Below are 21,869 nucleotides of genomic sequence, written 5' to 3' on the forward strand. Positions count from 1 at the left end.
TGCTATGTTTAAGTTTTCCTGACAAGTGACTAAGGTTGATGTTCGATGTTATTTTATCGAATTTAATATCAAATCCACTTATCAAATCTGAATCCTTTCAAATCCCCTAACGAATCTCATAAACTTTAGGTTGAACCATTTGCGATTAAGTTAAAAAGAACTACAATTCAAAGATAACGTTTAGATCTGGGATCATCTGCTGCGTGTCATACTGTTTTTAGTGGCAGACTCTAAATTGGTTAAAATGAATTAACTTGAATTAAGATTAATTCATTTTCAAAACCTGCAGCTCCAACCTGAAAATGAAATGAGCAGCAGAAGACATGAAATATTTATTGTTGATCGATATTGATTGTTCTGACACACTGAAATACCAGCTGCAACGTATGGACTTTAACACATGATTTCTCACATACAAGCCCATCCAAACCTATGAGGTCATAAAGCATGTTGGATACAGGACTCTCCTACAAACAGAAGGCATATTAATAAAATAAAGAGTAGATACAATATTTGATGAAAAGGTGACTGTGCATGTGCTGCTTTTCTAACAAAAGCAAACTGTGGAGACAAACGGTACAGAGGATCAGGGAAGAGAGGAAGTAAAAGCTTGCTGACGGAGCGTATCCACTCAGCATTACAGAACAGACACACACACACACAACCAACAGAAAATACTGCTCCGTCGAGGCAAATGACAAACTTTTTTGTGTGCGCGTGTTGTTATTATAATGGCAACAAACACAGCGAGCGCTTGGAAGGAAATACACAGAAGAACATCTGTCTGGGCTGCACAACAATATACCACATGACTAATTATATGACCTTAGACGCCGTTGGGCACTGACACACACCAGGCGCACACAGACGCACATGCATGTTGCCACTGAGATGCAGTTTATTGTCACCACTGGAAACATTGTTCTTGTATTTCAAGAGGGAAACATTTACATGAAAACAAACAGAAGCAATTAGATGACAAAGGATCAGGATTAGAGAGAGAGCTGGCGTGTGTGGCGGGTTCAGTGAGTGAGTATGTGATCGAGTGTATTTTTAGGATGGCGCTCGATTGTTTAAATTGGTGTGAAAATGAGTACAATGAGAGACAATTCTCCCTCCTTTATGAAATATCACATAACAGCTGTGAGTTCATATGTGTGTCTGTGAAGACAGAATATTAACCTTTAATACTACAAATAAGAACAATGCCAACAAAGTCACACTCCCTGCTTGACTCTAATAACCGACAATCAAGACGCACAGGGTTTCAATCTCACCGCCAAGAGTCTATCTAAACCAGAAACAGCACTGCATTCGAATTTAATTAATGAAGGGAAGGACGTTGTACACTGTACAGTGCTTCTATATTATTCTGCTCCCCCTCTGCTCCTGCAGACTTATTTCTATTCAAGTTTGCATTGTTTACATTGTTTTCCATAAAAATATTTGATTTTATTTTTTGAACAGTGGTGGAATGTAACCACGCACAAAAAATATGCTCTATTATCCTCCCAGAATATTAAGCTCCGCTACATAAAGCTGATAACTTATGAAACTAAGACCTGTTTATACTTTATGTACTGTGATAATTATTGTGACGTTATGTGTGCGCTTTCACAGTCAGTACAATCTGGAGACAATAAAAACTACAGTAAAAGTATAATTAAAAAAACACTAACAGGCATAAGAAGTTATGTAACAACGAGTCTCTCCAAAGTCCACAAGCAGCAGGAATCAAGCACTGGGTTAAATCAGCCACAATAACTGAAAACACCTGTGAGGATAATCAGGGCCTTTAAAATTTATCCACTTTACCTTTTAAAAAGCCTTGTATTTTCTGTACAGTATCCAGCATATAGACTCTGAAATATGCAGTCTGAGTTTTTAAACTTTAACAAAACCTGAAACTTGCTCGAATCTCAAAATGTTTTGAAGAGGCCAATTAGTGGGACTAACATCCTGAGCTACAATGCAGATTTGTTAGCAAAGTTTCTGGAAGGAAGTTTGGGTCAAAGTGGTCACAATCATTATATTAGCAAAGCATCAACAATGTGAGCAGCAAACCAGCTAACATGCTTCAGGGGACACTTAAATTCTCAATGACAGCTTGAGGAGTTAAAACTGACTGATGAGTTTCAGGCTTGATGAGCCTTAAGCATGGCCTACTCTTGTTCTTCTTTGGGTTATGATATAATAACAACTTACAAGGCTCAGAACATCTGGAATTCTCAAGGGTATTTGCTTAATTTCCTGAATAATGTCTCATGAAGTGAATTTCTAAACTGTGCAGAATTCCTCCCTGAGCCTGCTGCAAAGGACAGGATCACAGGATAATTTTAGCTCGTCCTGTATCAGAGACTTGTTTTTCAGTACTTGATTCTTTTTATTGTTGTTTAGAAGCTTTTTCACCAGGTGTAAAAGCTAATATAGAACCAATAAGACACACCGTTTACATGCATTATGTTCCATGTGTAACTGGCATACAGCCGTGTCAGCGAGTTGTTTTGGTGGTCTGAGGAACACTCCATGCTCCTCTGAGTTTTGGGAAGGAGGTCTGATTAAGCCATTTGTTGACTGCATAGTTTACGTCTACAGATTTTGTACTTTGCTCTGTTCATGTCACCTAAAAAAATATTTTGCCGTGCAGCTGAACTGCCATTATAGCACGAAAAATAGCAGGAAGAAAACAGTGCAGCCGGGAAGTTCATCCAGTTCACTCCAGTAGCATCAATTTAAAGTTGGCAGTTGCATGGAAGCATGTTTTGGCCAGAACTTCCAGGAAACACAAGGATGTCAATTCCTGGTATTTAACCTTAGTGCTAAGTCGCAACAGCCAGTTATATTTTTCTTTCTTCCTCTAACCATCTCTCTGAACATCTCTTTTGTGTGTTTTAAGTTCTTGTATTAGTTAGAAGCCAAAAGGCTGATATTTCAATTTCTGGCATAGACTGCCAACAAATCTATTGCCAAAGTACCTTTGAGCAAGACCTTTACATTATACATAATGGATGCAAAAAGCCAACAGCTATTACCTTGGTCTGTCCTTCAATGACAGTGAGAGGCACGCTGGTGGAGGGCCACTTGTTTCTAGGAGGTAAAGGCTTGTCGCAGTTCCATAAAACCACAATCTGTGTGAGAAAAGTGCAGGAAGTCAGCAAATATTACATAAGTATCAACACTGATATTCAAACATTTCTGCAGCAGCTTTTGAAAACACCTGATATCTCTCACAAAGTAAAGTATAAACATTCTGTTGACACTATCTCAGGGGCTGTTTTTCATCTTTAAGAAGCACATTCAGGCCGGCCGGGGGTTTTCTGCTCTACAAACAGACTTGCTGAAGAATAACTAACTTTCAGAGCAAGTACACAATCTGTTGTGCGATAATGCAAAAATGTATCTTCACATTTGTGGTGTTACTGCCCTGGTGTCTTTATGCTAATAAAACGTGTGAACAACTGAGTAATTCATCGTTTGTTTCCACAGCTGTTATACATATATTTACAGCATACAGACGTCCTCATGGAACATATTTCATCATGAAGCTCTATGTTGTGTAAGACCCTCTGTTTCTTTTGAGTCATTAGTGTTGCACTATTCTTTGTGTAGGTTGTATGAACTATTAGGGTTTGATAACTAGTATTGGTGATAGCGATTGTGTTAATATATTACAGAGGTCAAGCTGATGTGACAGAGTATAAAAATATAAAAAAGAGACTTTGAGAATAAACTTGAAACATAAACCTGAAATAAATAAATGCCTCGTGTAAAAGCTGCTTCCACCTTTGAACATCCACAAGTACCAAAATCTTTTTTTCTCAAAATATTATGACTTTATTCTCAAAGTATTTTGATTTTATTCTTGAAGTATCAGTAAAATGAGGAAGCGGATGAATTGGAGAAGGAGAAAAAAACATGTTAATCACTAAAACATCGGACAGAGAAAACCGATTCATTTGTCTCATAAAATGCTGACACCTGTTGATATCGTTTATTGGTAATATTTAAAACTGTTTTTCATTATTTCCCTTTGCTGCACAGGCATCAACTCACAGCAACGTATGGACACACGTCCCACCTGTGCACAGAACTTGGACTTGGCTACAGCGATGATGAGCTTCACCACAGGGGAGATCTGGGACTGCAGAGGAGTTACCGTATGGATCACCGCTGTGAACTGCTGCGACGGGCTTTTACCTGAACACACACACACACACACACACACACACACACACACACACATTTCAGAAACAGTTGTCATGGGTAAACTGTATTTAGTTGTTTTTTTTTTTAACACAGATTTGTGCAGATGTAGCTCTCCATAAAGCTCCATCACGGTTAAGTGGACACAGAGTGCTCTGTGAGCCACCCATCATCCATCTTTCTGACAGCATATATACTCCCGGTTCACATGACTGAACATGAGTAAACATGTCTAATCCAAGAGCGAAGAGTTTCCTATGAGTGTCTCTTTTAGTGAATGGTGAACGGTGCTGATTTAGTCCTTTAATGAGTACTTCTATTTTCTACAGCCTCACAAATAAACCGGCTCTTGTTAGTTACTTTTTTTTTGCATTTTGCTGAGAAAAACAAATGAACCGAACAGGACAAAAAGAGAAGTCAAGAAGCAGAACCAAACTTTAAATTACTACCTTCGATAAATGATCCCCAGCATCCAGTACAATGGGTAAATGGAGCTGAGGAAGTGATTCGCCCTGAGGCAGCCTATGCCAAAGAAATGCATCATTATTATGGAGCATTGGCTTCTTCAACTGGAATCTGTAAATACATTTTCTATTCCACGATAAATGAATCTATTCAAAATGTTAAGAGCCAATAGAAAGAGCATACAACACATATGTTACATGACATATGCATTTACATGCACACTAATAGCTTGAAGATTAAGGTGAGGCTCTGACTGTGGAAAATGTAACATAAATGCCTCGTTTTAAATTTGTAAATATCATTTTGTTCATGATCAGTGTTAGAATAACGTGATTAGCACGCAGTAACTGCATTTCGAAGAAAGAAAAGATCCCAAAGATCAGACAAAAAAGCAGCGTGTGAGTGCTGATGGTGATTTTCTTCTTATTAATCTGATTATCAAACAAATCATGTAAACCGAGGATACTGGGGGATATCTGGTAACTGTGAACTGTGTAAACACTTTAATTAGACTATTAATTTGTTCTCTCACAATAATCAGGTCGCAATGTGCATGTTAATGCTGAGATTACTGTATGAACACACAATGCGCCCGAAGGCTCCGTCACAGAGGGAGAACTACCTTCTTCTTTCTAACAGCAAGGAGTGGGAGCGAAAGTCAGTTTGAAAACCACTGTGGTACCAACTACTGATCACACCTGGTGGACACAGATGCTCAGGAAACAAAACAGTTTCAATATTATATACTTGAGTTCCTTAGAAGCTTTTAGACACCTGTTCAAAGAGGACATCTCAGCACTTACTTTGGTCAGTTATTTATTTACTTGTCTATATTGTCCATTTGCTGTCTCCTATTCATGAGTTGTAACTGAGTTGAAAAACTAGTTCTAAAAAGTTAAATGCCAGATGTGAGCGGCACAGTATGAGGATTTCAGAGATCTAGAATAGGTAAATGGGGGCAGATATGGGAACACACACACAGACGCATGTAATATTCAGAACAACCAAAGGCCAGGATTGCAGGCACATGGCACGCTCAGTGTCAGGTGGGTATGGGAATAGGGGAATAAGCATCCTCATGGATAAGTGGAGCCAGAGTGCTCTTTAGTGTTGCTCTATCCATCTCTCTGACACTGGGCCCCCTGACCAGCCATCTCAGGTGGGCTTAGAGTATTTATGGAAGCACGAGGTCTGCCCTTGTGGGGGTCACAGAAATAGGCTCAGTCCTTCTGTTTCCACTGCGCTTTCTTGGAAAGGGCTGTGCCACCTTGGATTTTATTAACTGACATGGGCTTCTTTTATTACTGGAAGGCTTGCAGGTATTGTTGTACCAATTACAACAAGACACTGTAGGCGCTACCACTTTATTCTTTAGTGAGGATCTAACAGGGTCAGTTCTTACTTTTCTTTAGTAAATCTGCCTCTTGTAACTGCCAAAACTTTTTAACTAAAGGAGCTAAGTCAAAGGCAACTGGACTTTTTACCGATTCTTGAAGACATTTTGCCTCTGGGTTTCTTCGGTCCAGATTGACTGGTGGTACATCTAATCTGCATTTAACCTCTGTGGGGTTGTTCACACCTTGAGAATGGAATGAGGTCACATCTGGATCATTCTCCACCTGGTTGTCATGTGAGAGCTGTTACATCAAGGTGTAAAAGGGCCTTAAACTGCCTGGGAGGGGATATCAGGACAGCATTGTGCTGTAAGTGGCTGATAAGTGGTGTCATTTCTTTAGTTTTTTTTTTTAGTAAAAGCTTCGGCCCGGTGAGTTGACAGGTTCCTGTATTTTTGTGACTGTCTGCAGACCAGTGTCAGTGTCTCATTACCCTTCACTCTACTGCAGCTGCTGGTGTCATTAAAGAGGTATTGCACTGGACACTGGCCTGCTGACTCTTTAAACAACTGGCAGAAACATCGATGATCAGTGGAGAAGACACGTTGCTCTGTGAGAACAAGAACAAAGAATCTGATGCCCCAAAGCAAATAAGTGAAAACCTTTGTGAAATTTACAAAACAGAGACATACCCACCTGACACAAAATATGCTCAGCATAGTATGTATGTGGCACCTACACTTGCAGAGGGATCAACAAGAGGTTGAAGAGCTGGGGATTGAACCTCCAACCCTACAACCCTTCGGTTAATCATATAATAACAAATATGCAAGATATCAGCAGTGTGCGTGTGGCTAGGAATAGACAGCACACTAATTAAACACACGTTTGTGTTTGGCCTTGGCTGTGTCGTAATGTTATCGGTGAGGTTTTTAAAAAGGCCGTACCGGATATGAGAATTATCACTGTGCATTAACAGAGATGGAAGGCACGGAGAGAGACACTAGTTTGGAACGCTTCAGCACCACGGACAGAGACCCCAGGCTCAGTCCAGATATCTGTGTTTGAGAACCAACAAGTCTTTTCCAGTGGAACTTGGCTGTAAACATGCCCATACTAAACCGATCCATAATCATTCAACATGTCGCCTGCTGTCACTGTTTTTTAATTCTCAGAGTAGCTCCACTGTTCCCATAACTGTACGACTTTACACTAAAGCAAAGCTGGAACTTGAGCCATCAACTCAGGATATACTTACAGCTCCGGAGGCCACGAGGTCTGAGCAGTAAGTCAAACTTTTTCAAACTACCAGGCACAAGTTGCAAATGCTTTGCCATCAAAAGTTATGGGAAGGTAGCCGAGTGAGACCGTCGTACACACAGCATTGACAACAAGTTATTCCCCGAGAGCAGCACTGGAGGTGGCAGCAGCTAAAATAGTGATTTACTGCGGCCGCATAAACCAAACTGCTCCGTCTTTCCTTCTATTCCTCAGTCACTCCCTTCTTTCTTCCTTCTAACCCCTGTGTCCACAATCCCTCAGAGAAGGACAAACATTGATCTGAGTTACCGCCTCAATCTATTGAGAATCACTCTGGTCTGTATGCATATCTACACCCCCACACCCACACCCACACCCCCACACACACACCAGTCTCGTCACTCTTTGCCTGCAGCTGCAGTATTATACCACACATATTTGGTTTCACATACATCACTGTACATTTTGCTTATTTTATCTATCACTGGTTTACTTTAGAATGTGATGATTCACATTCAGAAGTTATAAAGAATGCCTTTTCTAATGACACATGAGATAATGATATCCTCAAGTCACACCAAATCTAAACAATACATGTATCATGTCATTGTGTTCAAATTTCACTGAGTTATGACTCAGGGAGTGAATATGACTTGCGATGCAAACTGTGGTAATTCAGCACCAGTGGTTGAAGTACCTTAACTGCCTCCATGAGCTTACCGCCACTGGTGCAGCTCCAACTGCTGACTGTGTTGATCAGAGGGCCAGATCAGCAGGCCAAACTACAAAACCTCTGGACTAAAGCCCCTATCTACATTCTCACTGAAGCTGGAGCCATCCACTGAAAATGGGAGAAACCAAACCAATGATGTTTAGTTTTAATTTCTATAAAATCAAACCTTTTTTTCTCAAATTTTCACATATTTATTTTACAAATGTTTCCTCACGACTTTTGCATTGGCCATTTTTGACTCAAGAAACAAACCTGCTGAGTACAATCTCAACTCTAATCTAAAACCAAGTCTGGCCAAACTCTTCAGTGCTTACCCAGAATGGCATAGTAAAAAGGGAACTGGGCAGGGTCAGTTGAGTACTGGGGGAGTGCATAGAGACCTCCAGGTAGGGAATTCCACAACAACCGGTTTCTGGACACATGGGAGTCCACACGGTCCTGGATGATCTGAAAGAAACAGAGAGAGGAAGTACAGTATAAAAAATGAGGAGGTGCAGAAGAAAGCATGTGGAGAGAAGGAAAAGGACCACATGAAAGATTTGAGGTAAACATTAACACAAAATAACGAAGAACAAAGACAAAAAAAAAAAAGAGCTGAGGTAAGAAAAAAAATGTCAACACACATGAGCAAAATGAGAAATGTGAGGAAACACAAAGACAAATATAACAGAGGAGACAAAAGAGAATGAGGTGCAAGTGAGAAAGATGGGAGAGAAAATAGGAAGAGAGAAGTGGAGAAAATGAGGTGTGACAACAGGAAAAGGAAGATGATGGTTTTCATAGGACAGTGATGACCATACACACAGATACTTAAAATAGTATTTGAGATTGAATTTAAAAACCAATTTAGGAACAAAAAAAAAGCTGGGCACTTGTTTCTATTACTATTACATTCTATTTTAAACTATTACATCTGACTCAGAAACCATAAACTGACTGTATGAGCACAGGAACACATCATGTAGTTTATACAAGCTAACACCACCTCCACTCACAATGGTGTCTTTACACTCCACCATGTTTCTCCAGCCATGTACTAATATTTGGAAATAAAAATAGCCAGCTGCTTAACTGACAGCAGGTGCTTGGGGAACTCTCTAGAAGAGGCAAGACTCCACAGAACAGACCCGAGACGCTTGAACTCCTTCACCTGGGGCAGTAACGTGCTCCCGACATGAGCAGTCCATTAGTTATTTAGCTAATATTATCCATCTGGCTTGTAACAAAAGGTCAGACTAGTTGGCTGAGGGTTGTGAGCGTGAGCTAAGCCTTCAAGGGCCCTTCAAACCCCGACCTGCTCCTGGGAGTCTGAATGCGCAGATGTCTAGAGTTCAGCAACAAGGACATCATTTGTTTACTGTAATTATACTGACGTGTCACGATTAATTTGAAAGTAATACAGTGAAATTTTTATAAATTTATAGTTATAGTTATAAAATATGAAACTTCTTTAAGTTACATTACTCTAAGTTATGGCTGCTTCAGTACATGAGGATGATGTGGACTTATGTAACTTTTATTAAGCTAAGTAAATAGTTTAGGAGTGATAGGCATGAAATCTGTAATGTCCTGCAATGAAGTCTGTACTTAAGTAAATGCACATAAGTATTATTAGCATAATGTACATAAAGCCTTAAAAGTACTCAGTGTAGAAAAATACGCCATGTTTATACTTTTGTATATTACTGAATTATTATTAGTGATGTTTTTCTAAGTAATATTTTAATGTTGTTGTTGGTCAAGACTTTTAACTATTTTATCTACTGAGTAAAAAAATACAATATTTCTGTTTGCATTATAGAGGGAAAAATATCTAACTAAAACCCGACTACTAAAATATGTATCTGTTCACAGATTTTCTACGACACAAATACACAAACTACATTTCTAAGAGATGAAAAGTGATGACTGACACCATCTGTGGATCATGTGGATTCCTGGCTCAACGGATGCTGAATGAAAAGAAGGGTTTGTGGTCTTTGTTATGAGGGAAGATCACAACCGCTGTTTCTTTTGTTGTTGTTGTTGTTTTTTTCTTCCTCTCTTTTCTTTCCACTTGTCAACAATTGAAGAAATGATTTCAGGTGTGACTAACCCCAGCAGATTTTCTAAAGGTGCAATGGCTTTATTTACTTGGTGCTAAAGAAGTGTTTATGTGAAGTGTTGGCATAATGTAAGGATCTGCATGTGTGTGGATCCTAGTGTTAAACCTGAAGTATATAAGATCTTCAAGGCTTATCGCTGACATTTTTGTATTTATGATGCTGACAACCAGTTGAGTAACTGGAATTACACTTCCACTAACGGAGCCTTTCAGATATCATTTTGTAAGGATTATTGAGTGACACTGAAAATGGTAAAAAAAAAACAAAACACTGCAGTCTTTAAATGAAGCACATACTGTAGTTGGCAGAAAGAAACGTATATGTATGTATATATATATATATGTGTGTATTATATGTACTTTCAAACTTTAATTTAAAATGTACTGATTTACTGAGGAACTAGAGGATTTACTGTGAAGGTATGAAGCATTTAAAAGCAACAAAATGCCTGACTTAAGTTTTTAAAATTTAAATCGGGTACGGCTTTTGCTTGCTATAGCCGCAGTCTCTGAACTTTGTGATCACACCTCGTAACATTTTTAACTCTACTTAAATATTTATTTGTATTTAAATAAACAGACAAAGAACAAAGTATGGGGGGATACTTCTTCTGGCATTTTTTCTTTGTTTTTTTTTTTCCTCTCTGAGTCCAAAGCCGTCTGCTGATCTGCGGAGAATTGGCTTGGCACTTACAGCCGGCTCTTAACACACATACGTGCACAAACACACACACACCTCCTGACACCAGCTGTCAGGCTCGCAGTATGTGGGACACTACAGTTATCAACAATGCCTCATTTCACCCGTTTAGCCTGGTGGCGTGCTGGCTCTGAGTTTTTAGCACATCTGGCCAGTAGTATATGGCTGTCAGTGGGCTTCTGTCTAATTTCATACCCTGCTAGCACTGGGCATTTGGTGGAGTCACTGAGGTCTTGTTTGTGCTCTGATTTTAAGGGGAAAAAAAAGATGCTGCACTTTGAGAAATGTTTAGATCATTAACTTGAACATGAAGGTCAACACGTAATATCAAGATTTCTGAGATATCCTTATCATAATTTCATATGTCAGAACTTCAATCCAACTTAATTTTTATATGTCCTAAGGCGAGGGTATGTAAACTATAGGACATTAATTCTCCTACAAATGGTAAGTTGAACTCAGTGAAATTCAAATAATAATGTGTGTTATCAGAAGGATCCTGGTGATTGTACTGATGCTGTTTTGCGATGATGACGATAATACTGCCGATGGTGGTGGTGATAAACAGGATTATCATCTTATGTGTCTGTATTCAGAGACGCTACAGAGAGCAAACTGTCCCTGTGGACTGAATCAAGGCTGTGAGGAAGTGAACTAACAACAATGGAGGACAAAGTGGGGGGGGGGCTTATCCACCCAATGAGACAAGTTCATATTCTTCTCTTCAGCTAGCGAGGTCATTTAATGTGCCAGCCTCCAGATCTCGAGTCTTAAGAGAAGGCATATACACCCACGCACACATACTGCAGCCTGTCTAACCTGAGGGCTGTCAGACAACACCAATCTCATCAAAATGCTTGCTTCCAGTTTTATTAAAATAAATCTAACTTTTCTGCGTCAAAGTTTGTCAGATTGCTGTTGAAAAGAATGGTGAATATGGGACTCCGAACAAATGAGGATGCTGCTCTGTGTCTGTTAGATGGATATATAAGCACATTTGTAACTGACAAATTGTTAAAAACACTCTAGCTGTCCGGCTGGCAAGATGGCAAATGATTAGCTTGAGTTTGGTCTTTACAGGGGAAAAGCACTAAACTGAAGCATTGCGTTACATTATGTAGCAGTGAGGGCCATTATCTTAGCCATGTTGTTGCCCCAAAAAAAGCCAAATAACTGGCTTACACCATTCACCGGCAGCAACCTCAGACAAGGGCTGACGTAATGTCCCTACTTTTGAGGCGCCCTTCAACTGGACAAATAACCCCCAATCACCTCCGTGGGGTTACACTCTGTGGTTAATGTGGGAGAACTGCTTGGTCTGGTTTCTAGGAGGGAATGTATGAATATGAAGCAGACCCATGCTGTAAAAGACGAGCTCAACTCAAAAAGGTTAAAAAATATAACTAACAACTGGAGTAAGATAACTTTTTAAAGTTTAGCTCTGGGAGGTGATGCATAGCCAATGACGATGTACTGTATAGAACAAGACATATCAGGCTGGCCGATTAAATGAAGCTCTCCTGACAAAACTAAATCCAAAAATCCCATTAAGACCATTTTTTGCAGGCTCACCTCCAGAGTAGTTAAAACGATTTTGGCTACTGAAGAAAAGTAGGCGTCCCAGAGGAACTGAGTCTGCTGGCGGAGAGCCAAGATCCTGTCACGGCCCACAGACCGAGTAATGGAGGGAACCTGGAGGAAGAAAAGCAGGAGGACAAAAATGACAGTGAGATAGATTAAGTTAGATTTTAAACAATGTTGAGTGAGAGGATGAGAAACGGTGTGTGGGGAAGAAGAAAAGCGTAAAGTCAGGCAGACAGGTGGTGGAAGCATAAGTAATTCTGTGGACATGCAGAAAAGATTAGGGGAAATTCTTCCATCCCTCAAGACTCTTCTACCCCCACATCTTATTCTGTCCATCAACTAGTTTATCCCCAGGACAGTATGGTAACTAAACCAGCTGCATCTGTAACATTCTTTTCACAAATGCCTTGATGTTATTTAACATTATCAGTTCTGTTCCTGATTCACCAGAGGCTGTAACGCCCTCAGGGAGGGCCAGTGAAGGGATGAAATCAAGGGAGATGAGGATCCTGCCAATCTGACCATGGACCTAAATATCCTGATCTGCCAGGAAGTTAGAGCAGGATCCTCTCTGGTTGCTCAGTTTGTAAAAAAAGCAAACAAACTACCTTCTTGATGAGGCTGGACATGACCCTAGCTGCCATGCTCAGCTTGACAGCGAAGATGAAAAAGAACAAAGCAGGTTTGCAGCCAATGTTAGTGAAGAGCTTCATCGGACCTCAAGAGTTATGGTGCCAACCTGTTGGACAGGGCCAGCAAAAAAGCCAATTTGGTCTGAAAGGGACATAGTGACGGATGGTGCTCATATCAGCTCGCAGCAACCGGAGCTTGAAAGAATGGTCTGTATCCAGGAGAAGGTTGAGACAGACAACAACGCTGCATGAAAAAAGGCAGCCACCTCATTCATTTGAATGAGACCGCTGTGTTCACATAGCAGCACTGCTGAGAGCAGAGGACCAGGCTCTTTTTCTCCTACACAACATGATGCCATCTGCTTAGTCACTGCCTTGCTCAATCAAATACATACATGGAATAATCCTGGTAGATTATTTCTGAAACATGAGCCTTGTATATGTACTAACACGGCAGCAAAAATAAAATGTTTGCTGCCGTGATAAAGTTCCTGAGGAATAAAATCCTTCCTGGCAATATTCTAAAAACAAAAATACTCAAACTGAATTTCTAGGATTGTATTTATTGTCTGACTAGTGCCTGAAAAAAAAACCACACTGGACTGTTCAGAAAATCTTTTGAAAATAAAAAAAAGTCAACACAGAAAATGAGCTACTGATTATGCACCAACATCCCACTAAGCAAGTATAAAAACAATAAATGTTGTATGTGTTATTTCTAAAATCCAATTTCCACCCAGGTTTTAGTGTAATTGATGTTTATTTAATTTTCACACATTTTTTAACTACTTGATTGAACAAGGTGAACCTCACGGTTTTGTTTGTGAAAAAAAAAAAAAAAAAAAAAAAAAAAATCTAAATAAGTCCAAGAAAATCCTTAAAATTATCAAGGAGTGTGAAAACGAGGCGCACAGGTTTGTAGTGCTGCAGCTGACGTCAGTGGGGTCTGTCGACAGCAGCGCGAGCTTTAATTGTTCATCTCTCTGAGGTGGAATATAAACAACACCAATCAAATCAGCTCAATTCTCTTCCCCTCGATTGACTCTAATAGTGTTGATGTTTCTCAGCAGGGGCAATGTGTGTGTGTGTGTGTTTTTCTGATTGTGTGTGAGTGTTTGTGTGTTGTGTGTGTCTCCTCTCCATGGGGGGAATAGAAACTCTACATATTAAACAGCCAGGTATTGCCGTTCTCACTGATGTAATTGAAAGTAATGAGATTCAACTCTCTCAGCAGGTGCTAGAGCTCCGGTGTTGTGTTGAACACTGCGTCTCTGTGTGAGTGTGTGTTTTACTGACATACAAAGATGGCAAGCCTCCAGAATATGTTTACCAACCAGAACCATATTCTTCTTTGTTATTATATTTTTATTATGCTATGCAGATGTTTTCATTTAGACAACATAATTAAATGATTTCTGGGTATTTTAATGCCTTTAATGGCATTTTTCAGGTGTTTCGGTGACTGTGCAGTAAAGCCCAGATGCTGAGGTTGAAGGACTCTACTCTAAAACTGATTCCTGCACCTTCTCAGCACAGCAAGAAACAAATTAAGCAGCTTCAAGGTGCCCTCAAAGAGTAGGAAGCTTTGTTTGAGAAAACGCAAGAATAGAATCAGTCAGGGAGCATTTTTTTCAATGAGACACTGATTAGCCTGCCTCCATAGTATTATAAAAAATTATTATTATCACATACAAAAAAAACCTTTTCACATGCAATAAAGTTTTTATTAATTTTACGTGTATGTGAAATATTACTCTTATTTGTGAGCACATGAATTTCAGATGTTCAGAGTTTGGGTAAATTTGCCTTTTTGCTTAAATGAATAATTTTGTAATTTTATAGACGATAAGTTTTCTTGAACTACCTTTTTAATTCATCTATTGATCATTGAGTCTACAAAACTGATTGTCAAACTTGTTGTAGACTAAGGGATGAACCAACCACTCGTTTCTGCTCTAATTCTATACCCACATACCCACTTTTTTATTATATAATTTCAAAAACAAATACAAATACAGAACAGAATTTGAAAAACCACATGAAAGAAAACAACCATGATTCACTGTGCTCCTTTCCTTTCCTTGCTTGTTATTTTTTGTTATACTACAAGTGGCATGATGGAGGAGAGGAAACAATCCAGGAAAGACTGGAGGAACAAAGTCACCTTAAACAAAGCGTCTTCACCAGATTGGAGGGTTAAAATGTGCCAGAGGTCACACGGGCTGTGTTCAAATGTGCACCATTTCATCGTGTTTGATTTTATCGTGTTGTGTATTCACAAATGTCAGGTTTTATCCCGAAAGCCGTGGAATTATTTGTTTTTATCCCTGCCTCAGTATTTTTTATTAATTCTTCACGTCCGCATCAAGACCAAGCAAATTAATGGGAAAATGCTTGTTTTGTTCAACCTCTGTAATAAACGTGAACGCCCTCAGTATTCACGCTGTCAAAACACAATACATGCTTCACACATATTATCTTAACCAACAATTAAAATGCTTTTAGATAGGTGGTTTTGTTTTGACGATGGGAACAACGCAACAACAACAACCTCTAACAACATTAGTGCATCATGATGGGTCTCAGTAATGTGTAATGACAAAAAGGCTGCTTTATTTGATCTGAAAGCCAAGTTTGTAATATTTTTAATGATGGCTTGTTTCCTATTGTGGAATTCACAGAGTAAAATTAAATTATCGCCATCACTAGGTGCAGATAGTAGGCTGATAGGGAGCCAGGGACACATTAATTAAAGGCAGACACACACAAAAACAAACAAACAAAAAAAACACACACACACTTTCACATCACTGTGCTGCTGTCCAGGTGGTGGTATAGGTCATGCAGGTGCCTGCATAGTAATACAGAGAGTAATTAGAGAATGTAAATATCACAAGCCCTGCCAACTGCCGTAATTAAAGGGAACAGGAGCTGATCCAATTGTAGAATAATCCGTCTCAGATAAAAATACTTCCTGGTGGAGGTGTGAGTGACTGTGAATATCACAGCTGTCATGTCAGAATAAAATAAAATTGACTAAAAGCTACGTGACTGCAATTAGATTCCCCCGCTTCTCTCAGTTCAACTGAACGTCTACACATCAGTTATGTGCTGACAGGTCCCACTTCTGACGAGAGTTTGGCCCAGTTTCTCTAAAAATATATATTTTTTAAGTTTCACCCAACGTCTTCTTCCAGTCATGTGGTTTATAGAGTTTCCAGAGATATGGTGCTATTCACCGATTCCACTGACAATGTGAGTCAGTTGCTTTATTTCCATCCTATTTCAGTCCGTTTGTGGGTTTTAAGTAAAAATCTGAAATATTGCCAAAAAAAAAAAAAAAAAAACAGAAAAAAATTATCTGGAAAAAAAAAAGTTGAGGTGTTTTTTGTTTTCTTTTTTTGGAATTGATATGTTTACAAAAAGTTTTTGTTGTGTGTTGTTAAATTGTTTTGGTCACTTCATGGTACAAAAAAATGAATGTACATAGAATATTCTCTTACTTGTAATGGCCAGGTAACAATTATGGCACCTTATGTCACAGACAGATAGTATTCAGCAAACATTTCAATACGTCCAACAAGCCTTTTACACTGGCATCTTTCTGAAGGCGGGCACTTGGAAAACTCATACCCACAATGTCACGATATGTTATGTGCTGACACTTTCAGTCTTTCAAAACAAAGCAACTTGCTAGAAACAAGTGACATCACACACACCACATGTTGATAGACCTCTGCTGACTATAGCTAGCTAACATGGCACATGCAGCTCCAATTTATTAAATTAAATTTGCACTAATGCCTGCAAAGCATTCAGGAAAGACTTCATTCATAAGAAACTGTGTCAATTCAGGATTTAATAATTATCATTTATCATGTGCAGGGGAGCATGAAAAAAGCGACTCTGTACACCTGTTTGGGATCATTTTTCCCGCTGTCAAATTATAAGGGCAACAATGTGATGCATTTTCCATCCGAAGGCATCAGTCTGCTCCTTTCTCAGCAGTTGCCAAGTCACACACTGAAACTCTAACTGCACATCAAAGTGATATCCAAAGTACAGCCTGACAAACTTCTGCACTATTCATTAAACAATCAGAAATACACTGTAATTATGTGAACTCCTTTTTATTTTCCCTCCACCTTATTAAAATCTGGGTGCACTGATCAGACTGCTAGAAGCTAATAGCTAATTCTGCACTCAGGTTTCCTGCTTGGGATAATTAACATTTTCTGGGAAGTTCATGGCACAAAAACTCCTCATGAAGGTAATTCTTAACTTTCAATACATACAAATGCATCGTTGCTCAGAAACCTGTCTGTTGTTGAACAGCATGACTTTTTCATTATTTATTAAATATATGTCCATTTCACGACACATTTACCCAGAAAAAAAAAAAGAGATTTTTCCACATCAAGTGTTTGCACTGAGTTTTGACTTTGTCAGTTTCTTTGGGAGGAATCGGGAGCCTGCTAGCCCATGAGTCAGCCACAGCAACGTGAAGGCTCCCTCAAAAACTTTAGAAGGGGATATCTCTTCACTGCTGCTGTTCAGTGTGTCTGGGTCACAGCACCTCTCCACAGTAAGGTATGTTTTCAGAGCATATATCAACTGAAGTTTTTAGAAAAGAAAGTTACACACTGTAGATTTAACACAGCAGAATTTGTGTAAAAAGGCTTAAATCAGTCAAGCTGATTAAAATCTCGTGGCAGTTCTGTTTTACAATGGCTGCCTGCTGTACGCTCTTCCCATATATTTTAATAGCCATTCTTGATCTATGTGTTGTGCTTCTATGTTTGAATCAGCCCCAGCTGGATCTTTGTGATTGCCCGGGGGGATGTGGAGCCAGAGAAGACAATTATAACTGGGAAGATGTTGGCATTTCACCACCCAGACACTGAATTAGCCCCTGCTGAAAGGGCACATTTTATCTTTTCATGCTTTATGCTATACGGTGTGAGGAAGGTTGGACCTCCTCAGCTAGGTTGCATGTACCTGCTGTTACTGTGTCATAAAATAATTAATAATTTCCTTTTTATAAATCCCTACATGTCCCTTTTTTCTTTTTACGGTATTTTTCATCTAATCAGTTTCCTGAACTGCAGATCCCATTTCCTCCCATTCGACCATCCAGCACTTTTCCAGTCTTTCTCTGTACCTGTAAGAGCAGTCTCTCATCTCCGATGATGGCGGCTTTCCTCCAGTCGATCACTTCAGAGAAGGGAAGCTCCCAGCCGTTACTGAGTATAACTGGGATACAGGCCGCCTGTGCGGAAAGAGAGGAGTGAACCAAAGAGATAAAAAAGGTGAAATTCTTATTTTTGGGGACTGGAGATGAATAAATGATGGTGGGCAGAAGATTATCTTTACATAGCTGCCTGTATGTAGGAATGGGAGGGAGGACGTCAACATAAGACTCACATTAATAATGTAAATCCACTGATTAATGATAATAAGTCAGAAGCTATTTTTGCAGATTAATGGAAGAGCTTTTATTCAACACATCTGCGATGCATGTCTAGAAATCACATTGGAAAACAAAACCCCTCTCAGTGTTTGGATTTTGAAACTGTTAGATGAAAGTAGATAAGAGTTCAGCCTGAATCACACTTTTTTTTTCTTTTACTCTGAATTTAAGGTAGTTGGTGTCATTATTAATTTAACAGATTGTGTAATGTTTTTTTTTCCTCTGAGGACATTTTTGTCTCAAAAAAGATATAAAAAAATGTTCTTTCAAACTATTTACAAGTTTTCACAGCTTGAAAAAATGAGAAAAATCTCAGTAACATGTAACCAGAGTCAGAGCACTGGGAAGGATCTGCTTTTCTCTCTTTTTTTTTTTTCATCCTTCACTGAGGGATTTATCCTCTTACATATTTTCTGTCTGATGAGACACTTTCAACGTGTTCCAAGTTGGAGTTTTTCAGAAACAAATAGAGTTGCCAAAAAGATTAAGGAAGGAAACAAAGTGTTTTTATTTATTTTCCCTGTGTGCATCAATATTTAGAGGATTCATTAATGTGACTAAATTCATCGGGAGCGGTTTTCATTTCCCCACAGGAGTTCTCTGTGTTGCTGTAAATTCATTTTATGATGGAGCTCTTTAAACTGTTCATCATGTGTGGTTAATGGAGAGGAGTTGATTGTGCACTCCACTGCACCGTTAAACTGTGTTTAAAAGGAAAATATACTGTTTTCTGGATAATTTCTTTCACTGCACATATTTTATGTCTCATCTATGAGCTAGTTGGGTTGTGTCATTATATCCTCAGCGTAAATTATATAAGTTTTTAAATTAATGGTTATGGGAATTAACCAACGCATATCTATCATATCTAAAAAAGCAGGTTTTATGAAAAATATTCGACAGTGTTGAACAACAAAAGGACATAAACTGGAAAACAGGAGAGTTACATATATATATTGATGTCTTTGTCAGCAACTATAACCCCTCATTTGTGTGAAATTATTTCATTATGTAGGATACAGCTGTTATGTGATACCAAACACTGATAGAAAAATAAAATTCCAGAAATGTGCTGTCTATGATCATTTGTGTAATATCTGCTGTTGATGATTCATCAAAGCTGTTGAGAACCTCATCAATAAGCATTTAAAACTGCCTTATATCAGCTTGTACACATTATGATGTGAACAATGAACCGTGAGTGTTTCTATGCTGCCTATAAATGTTAAATGTTTTTCAGTGTGTTCGGTGATCCTGATCTGAGTTTGAGTCCAAAATGTCAAACGGGTTATGGTTTCATATTAATAACATGTTCTGTGATTTGTATATGTAGCCTGAAGTGGCGGAGCAGTGAAAGGGATGAGAGAAAATAAAAGAATTCAATACGTCTGGTATTTTCATTTAAAGTTCAAGTTCGACTGGATTCTCAATCAAGTGAAGCTGAGAGATTAAAGGAGATTCACAAAATGCCGAGTGCATGATCAGTGACCTGTCTACGCAAATTCTCACTGCATTGATTAGTCTGGCTTTGTGAGACGACTCTCCCTTTTCTTTTCTTGCTTTTTTCTTACTGTCGTCCTCTTACACGTCTCTATTTTTTCTCTGCTCCTCTGGAGTCCTCTGAATTTTGATGATTAGTATACCTTTGCATGGGGAAATGACTTTTCTCCTCTTTGCTCACCTCTGGCAAACTGGTTAGATTTGCTGAAAAGGCCATTAAAAGAATTGCCATGCATTTAAAATGAAGTTTAATTAAAAGTATTGCTCTTTTTCTCTGCCAATCATTCTTCCTGATCCTTTGTGTATCTCACCTAAGAAGATATCCTAGCTTTTCTCATATCACCAGAAAGTTCAGCCGCTAATTGCTCATTACTTTTAAAAAAAGAGGGATCATTATGTGGCACAGAGAAGCTGGTGGAGTCTATGTCTTGTTTGTTTCTATTAATGTATAATCTGCTCAGGGACCAGCATGGAAACTATAGATTTGCAAAGCCTGGTAACTCACTGGCTGCTCACTAGCATTTCTTGGCTGGAAAAGCAAACATGTACTGTGGGTAAACGTGCATAAATCCTTCTAGCATATAATCCACGTGAGTCCTGAAGGTGGAAGCATGTACAACCTATTTATTCCTTCATGTGTGTGCAGACTGCCCTCAACAGAAAATGAGGAAAAACAAGAACAAGAACCAGGAAAACAACAGCCAAAGACAGGCACAGGGCAGAGCCAGACACTTAATGTCAAAACAACAGAGAGACACATAGAAACAAGGTGCTAATGAAAGCTGAACACATCTGTGGTCTGAGGACGTGTATAAACGTTCTTCTTCCCTGTGGTGAACCTACAGAAACAGGCCTTTTCTGTGGCAGGGAGATGACAGATTGTCAATAGTAATAAGATCAACTGTTGGTAAGAGGAGGCCAAGGAACTGTTTGATTCCTTGTTGTGCCCAGCTGGAGCTCCACAGGCTGGCTGATCAGCCTTTGCCAGTAATCATGAGCATAACAGTGAACCTATAGTAACTTCAGTGCTCTGCAGGACCAGAGGCTTGTTCTTGGTGTGGTCTCTGGAAATTTGAAGTCTTTAATGACCTGAGGGGGAGATAAATCTCACATCTGGTGGGATGCTCAGACTACTATCATAAAGTATCATACACTATAGGTATTAAAAATAATAAAGAGTTTATTTGTCCACCAGAATTACATCCTGACAGTGTTTTATTTTAAAATATGAAAATTTCAGGGAGTTTTTGATGGATACTGAAAGTTGCTGTATAGTCTCACTGATGAGCCTAAAGTATTTCCACACACTGCAAACACACACCTGGACAAATACACAGTGTGCAATGATATTATCCAAACAAGCAGAAACCAATAGCTTCTTTACCTGCAAGGCCTCCAGAAAGCGAAAGGATCCCAGACGCCGGCCCCGTGGCACCAGGCAGAAACTGGAGTTGTGAAGCAGCTCCTGGTAGTCGAACCTACACAAACACAAACAAAAAAAATGTTTAGAAAATAAGAGAATAATATCTCAGCAAGTAAGAAGAAACAAAGAAAAAGAACCAGAGGGGTTTGTTGCATGACACAATATTTTCTCATTGTACAACTTCATCTAATGGACTATAAGAAAACATTCATTCTACTTCCAGGAAAAAATAAAACTCTAATTCAGAGAAAGACGAGAACACGGAGAGAGCAGAGGATATTTAATCTTCCAAAAAAACTTAAAATGTGAACGCATCTTCAGAACATTTCTTGGTGGTAGTAAGGTCTGCAGAGCTCAAAGAAACAGAGGGCAAAGTGAAAAGTGATTGCCAAACCCTGAACCTATGCTGCCACTTTGCCATTTCCTCCTCAGTGTCCACACACACCAATTTCAAGTAACAA

The 21,869-nt window shown here is 39.1% G+C and overlaps 1 protein-coding gene across 2 annotated transcripts in view; it reads right to left on the minus strand.

The window, feature by feature from the left end:
- The window catches only part of LOC121199721 (exostosin-1), a 152,229-nt gene that overhangs the window by 13,648 nt on the left and 116,712 nt on the right, over positions 1-21,869 (minus strand). For both annotated transcript variants that reach the window (XM_041064632.1, XM_041064631.1), the window contains 6 exons: positions 21,370-21,463; positions 18,177-18,284; positions 12,372-12,491; positions 8,310-8,442; positions 4,079-4,197; positions 3,033-3,128 (listed from right to left, as the gene is read on the minus strand). In XM_041064632.1, coding sequence (XP_040920566.1) covers positions 3,033-3,128; positions 4,079-4,197; positions 8,310-8,442; positions 12,372-12,491; positions 18,177-18,284; positions 21,370-21,463 — 670 coding nt within the window. The remainder of the gene's footprint in view (positions 1-3,032; positions 3,129-4,078; positions 4,198-8,309; positions 8,443-12,371; positions 12,492-18,176; positions 18,285-21,369; positions 21,464-21,869) is intronic.

The sequence above is a fragment of the Toxotes jaculatrix genome, chromosome 19, assembly GCF_017976425.1.
Source record: "Toxotes jaculatrix isolate fToxJac2 chromosome 19, fToxJac2.pri, whole genome shotgun sequence".
Taxonomy (NCBI): Eukaryota; Metazoa; Chordata; class Actinopteri; family Toxotidae; genus Toxotes; species Toxotes jaculatrix.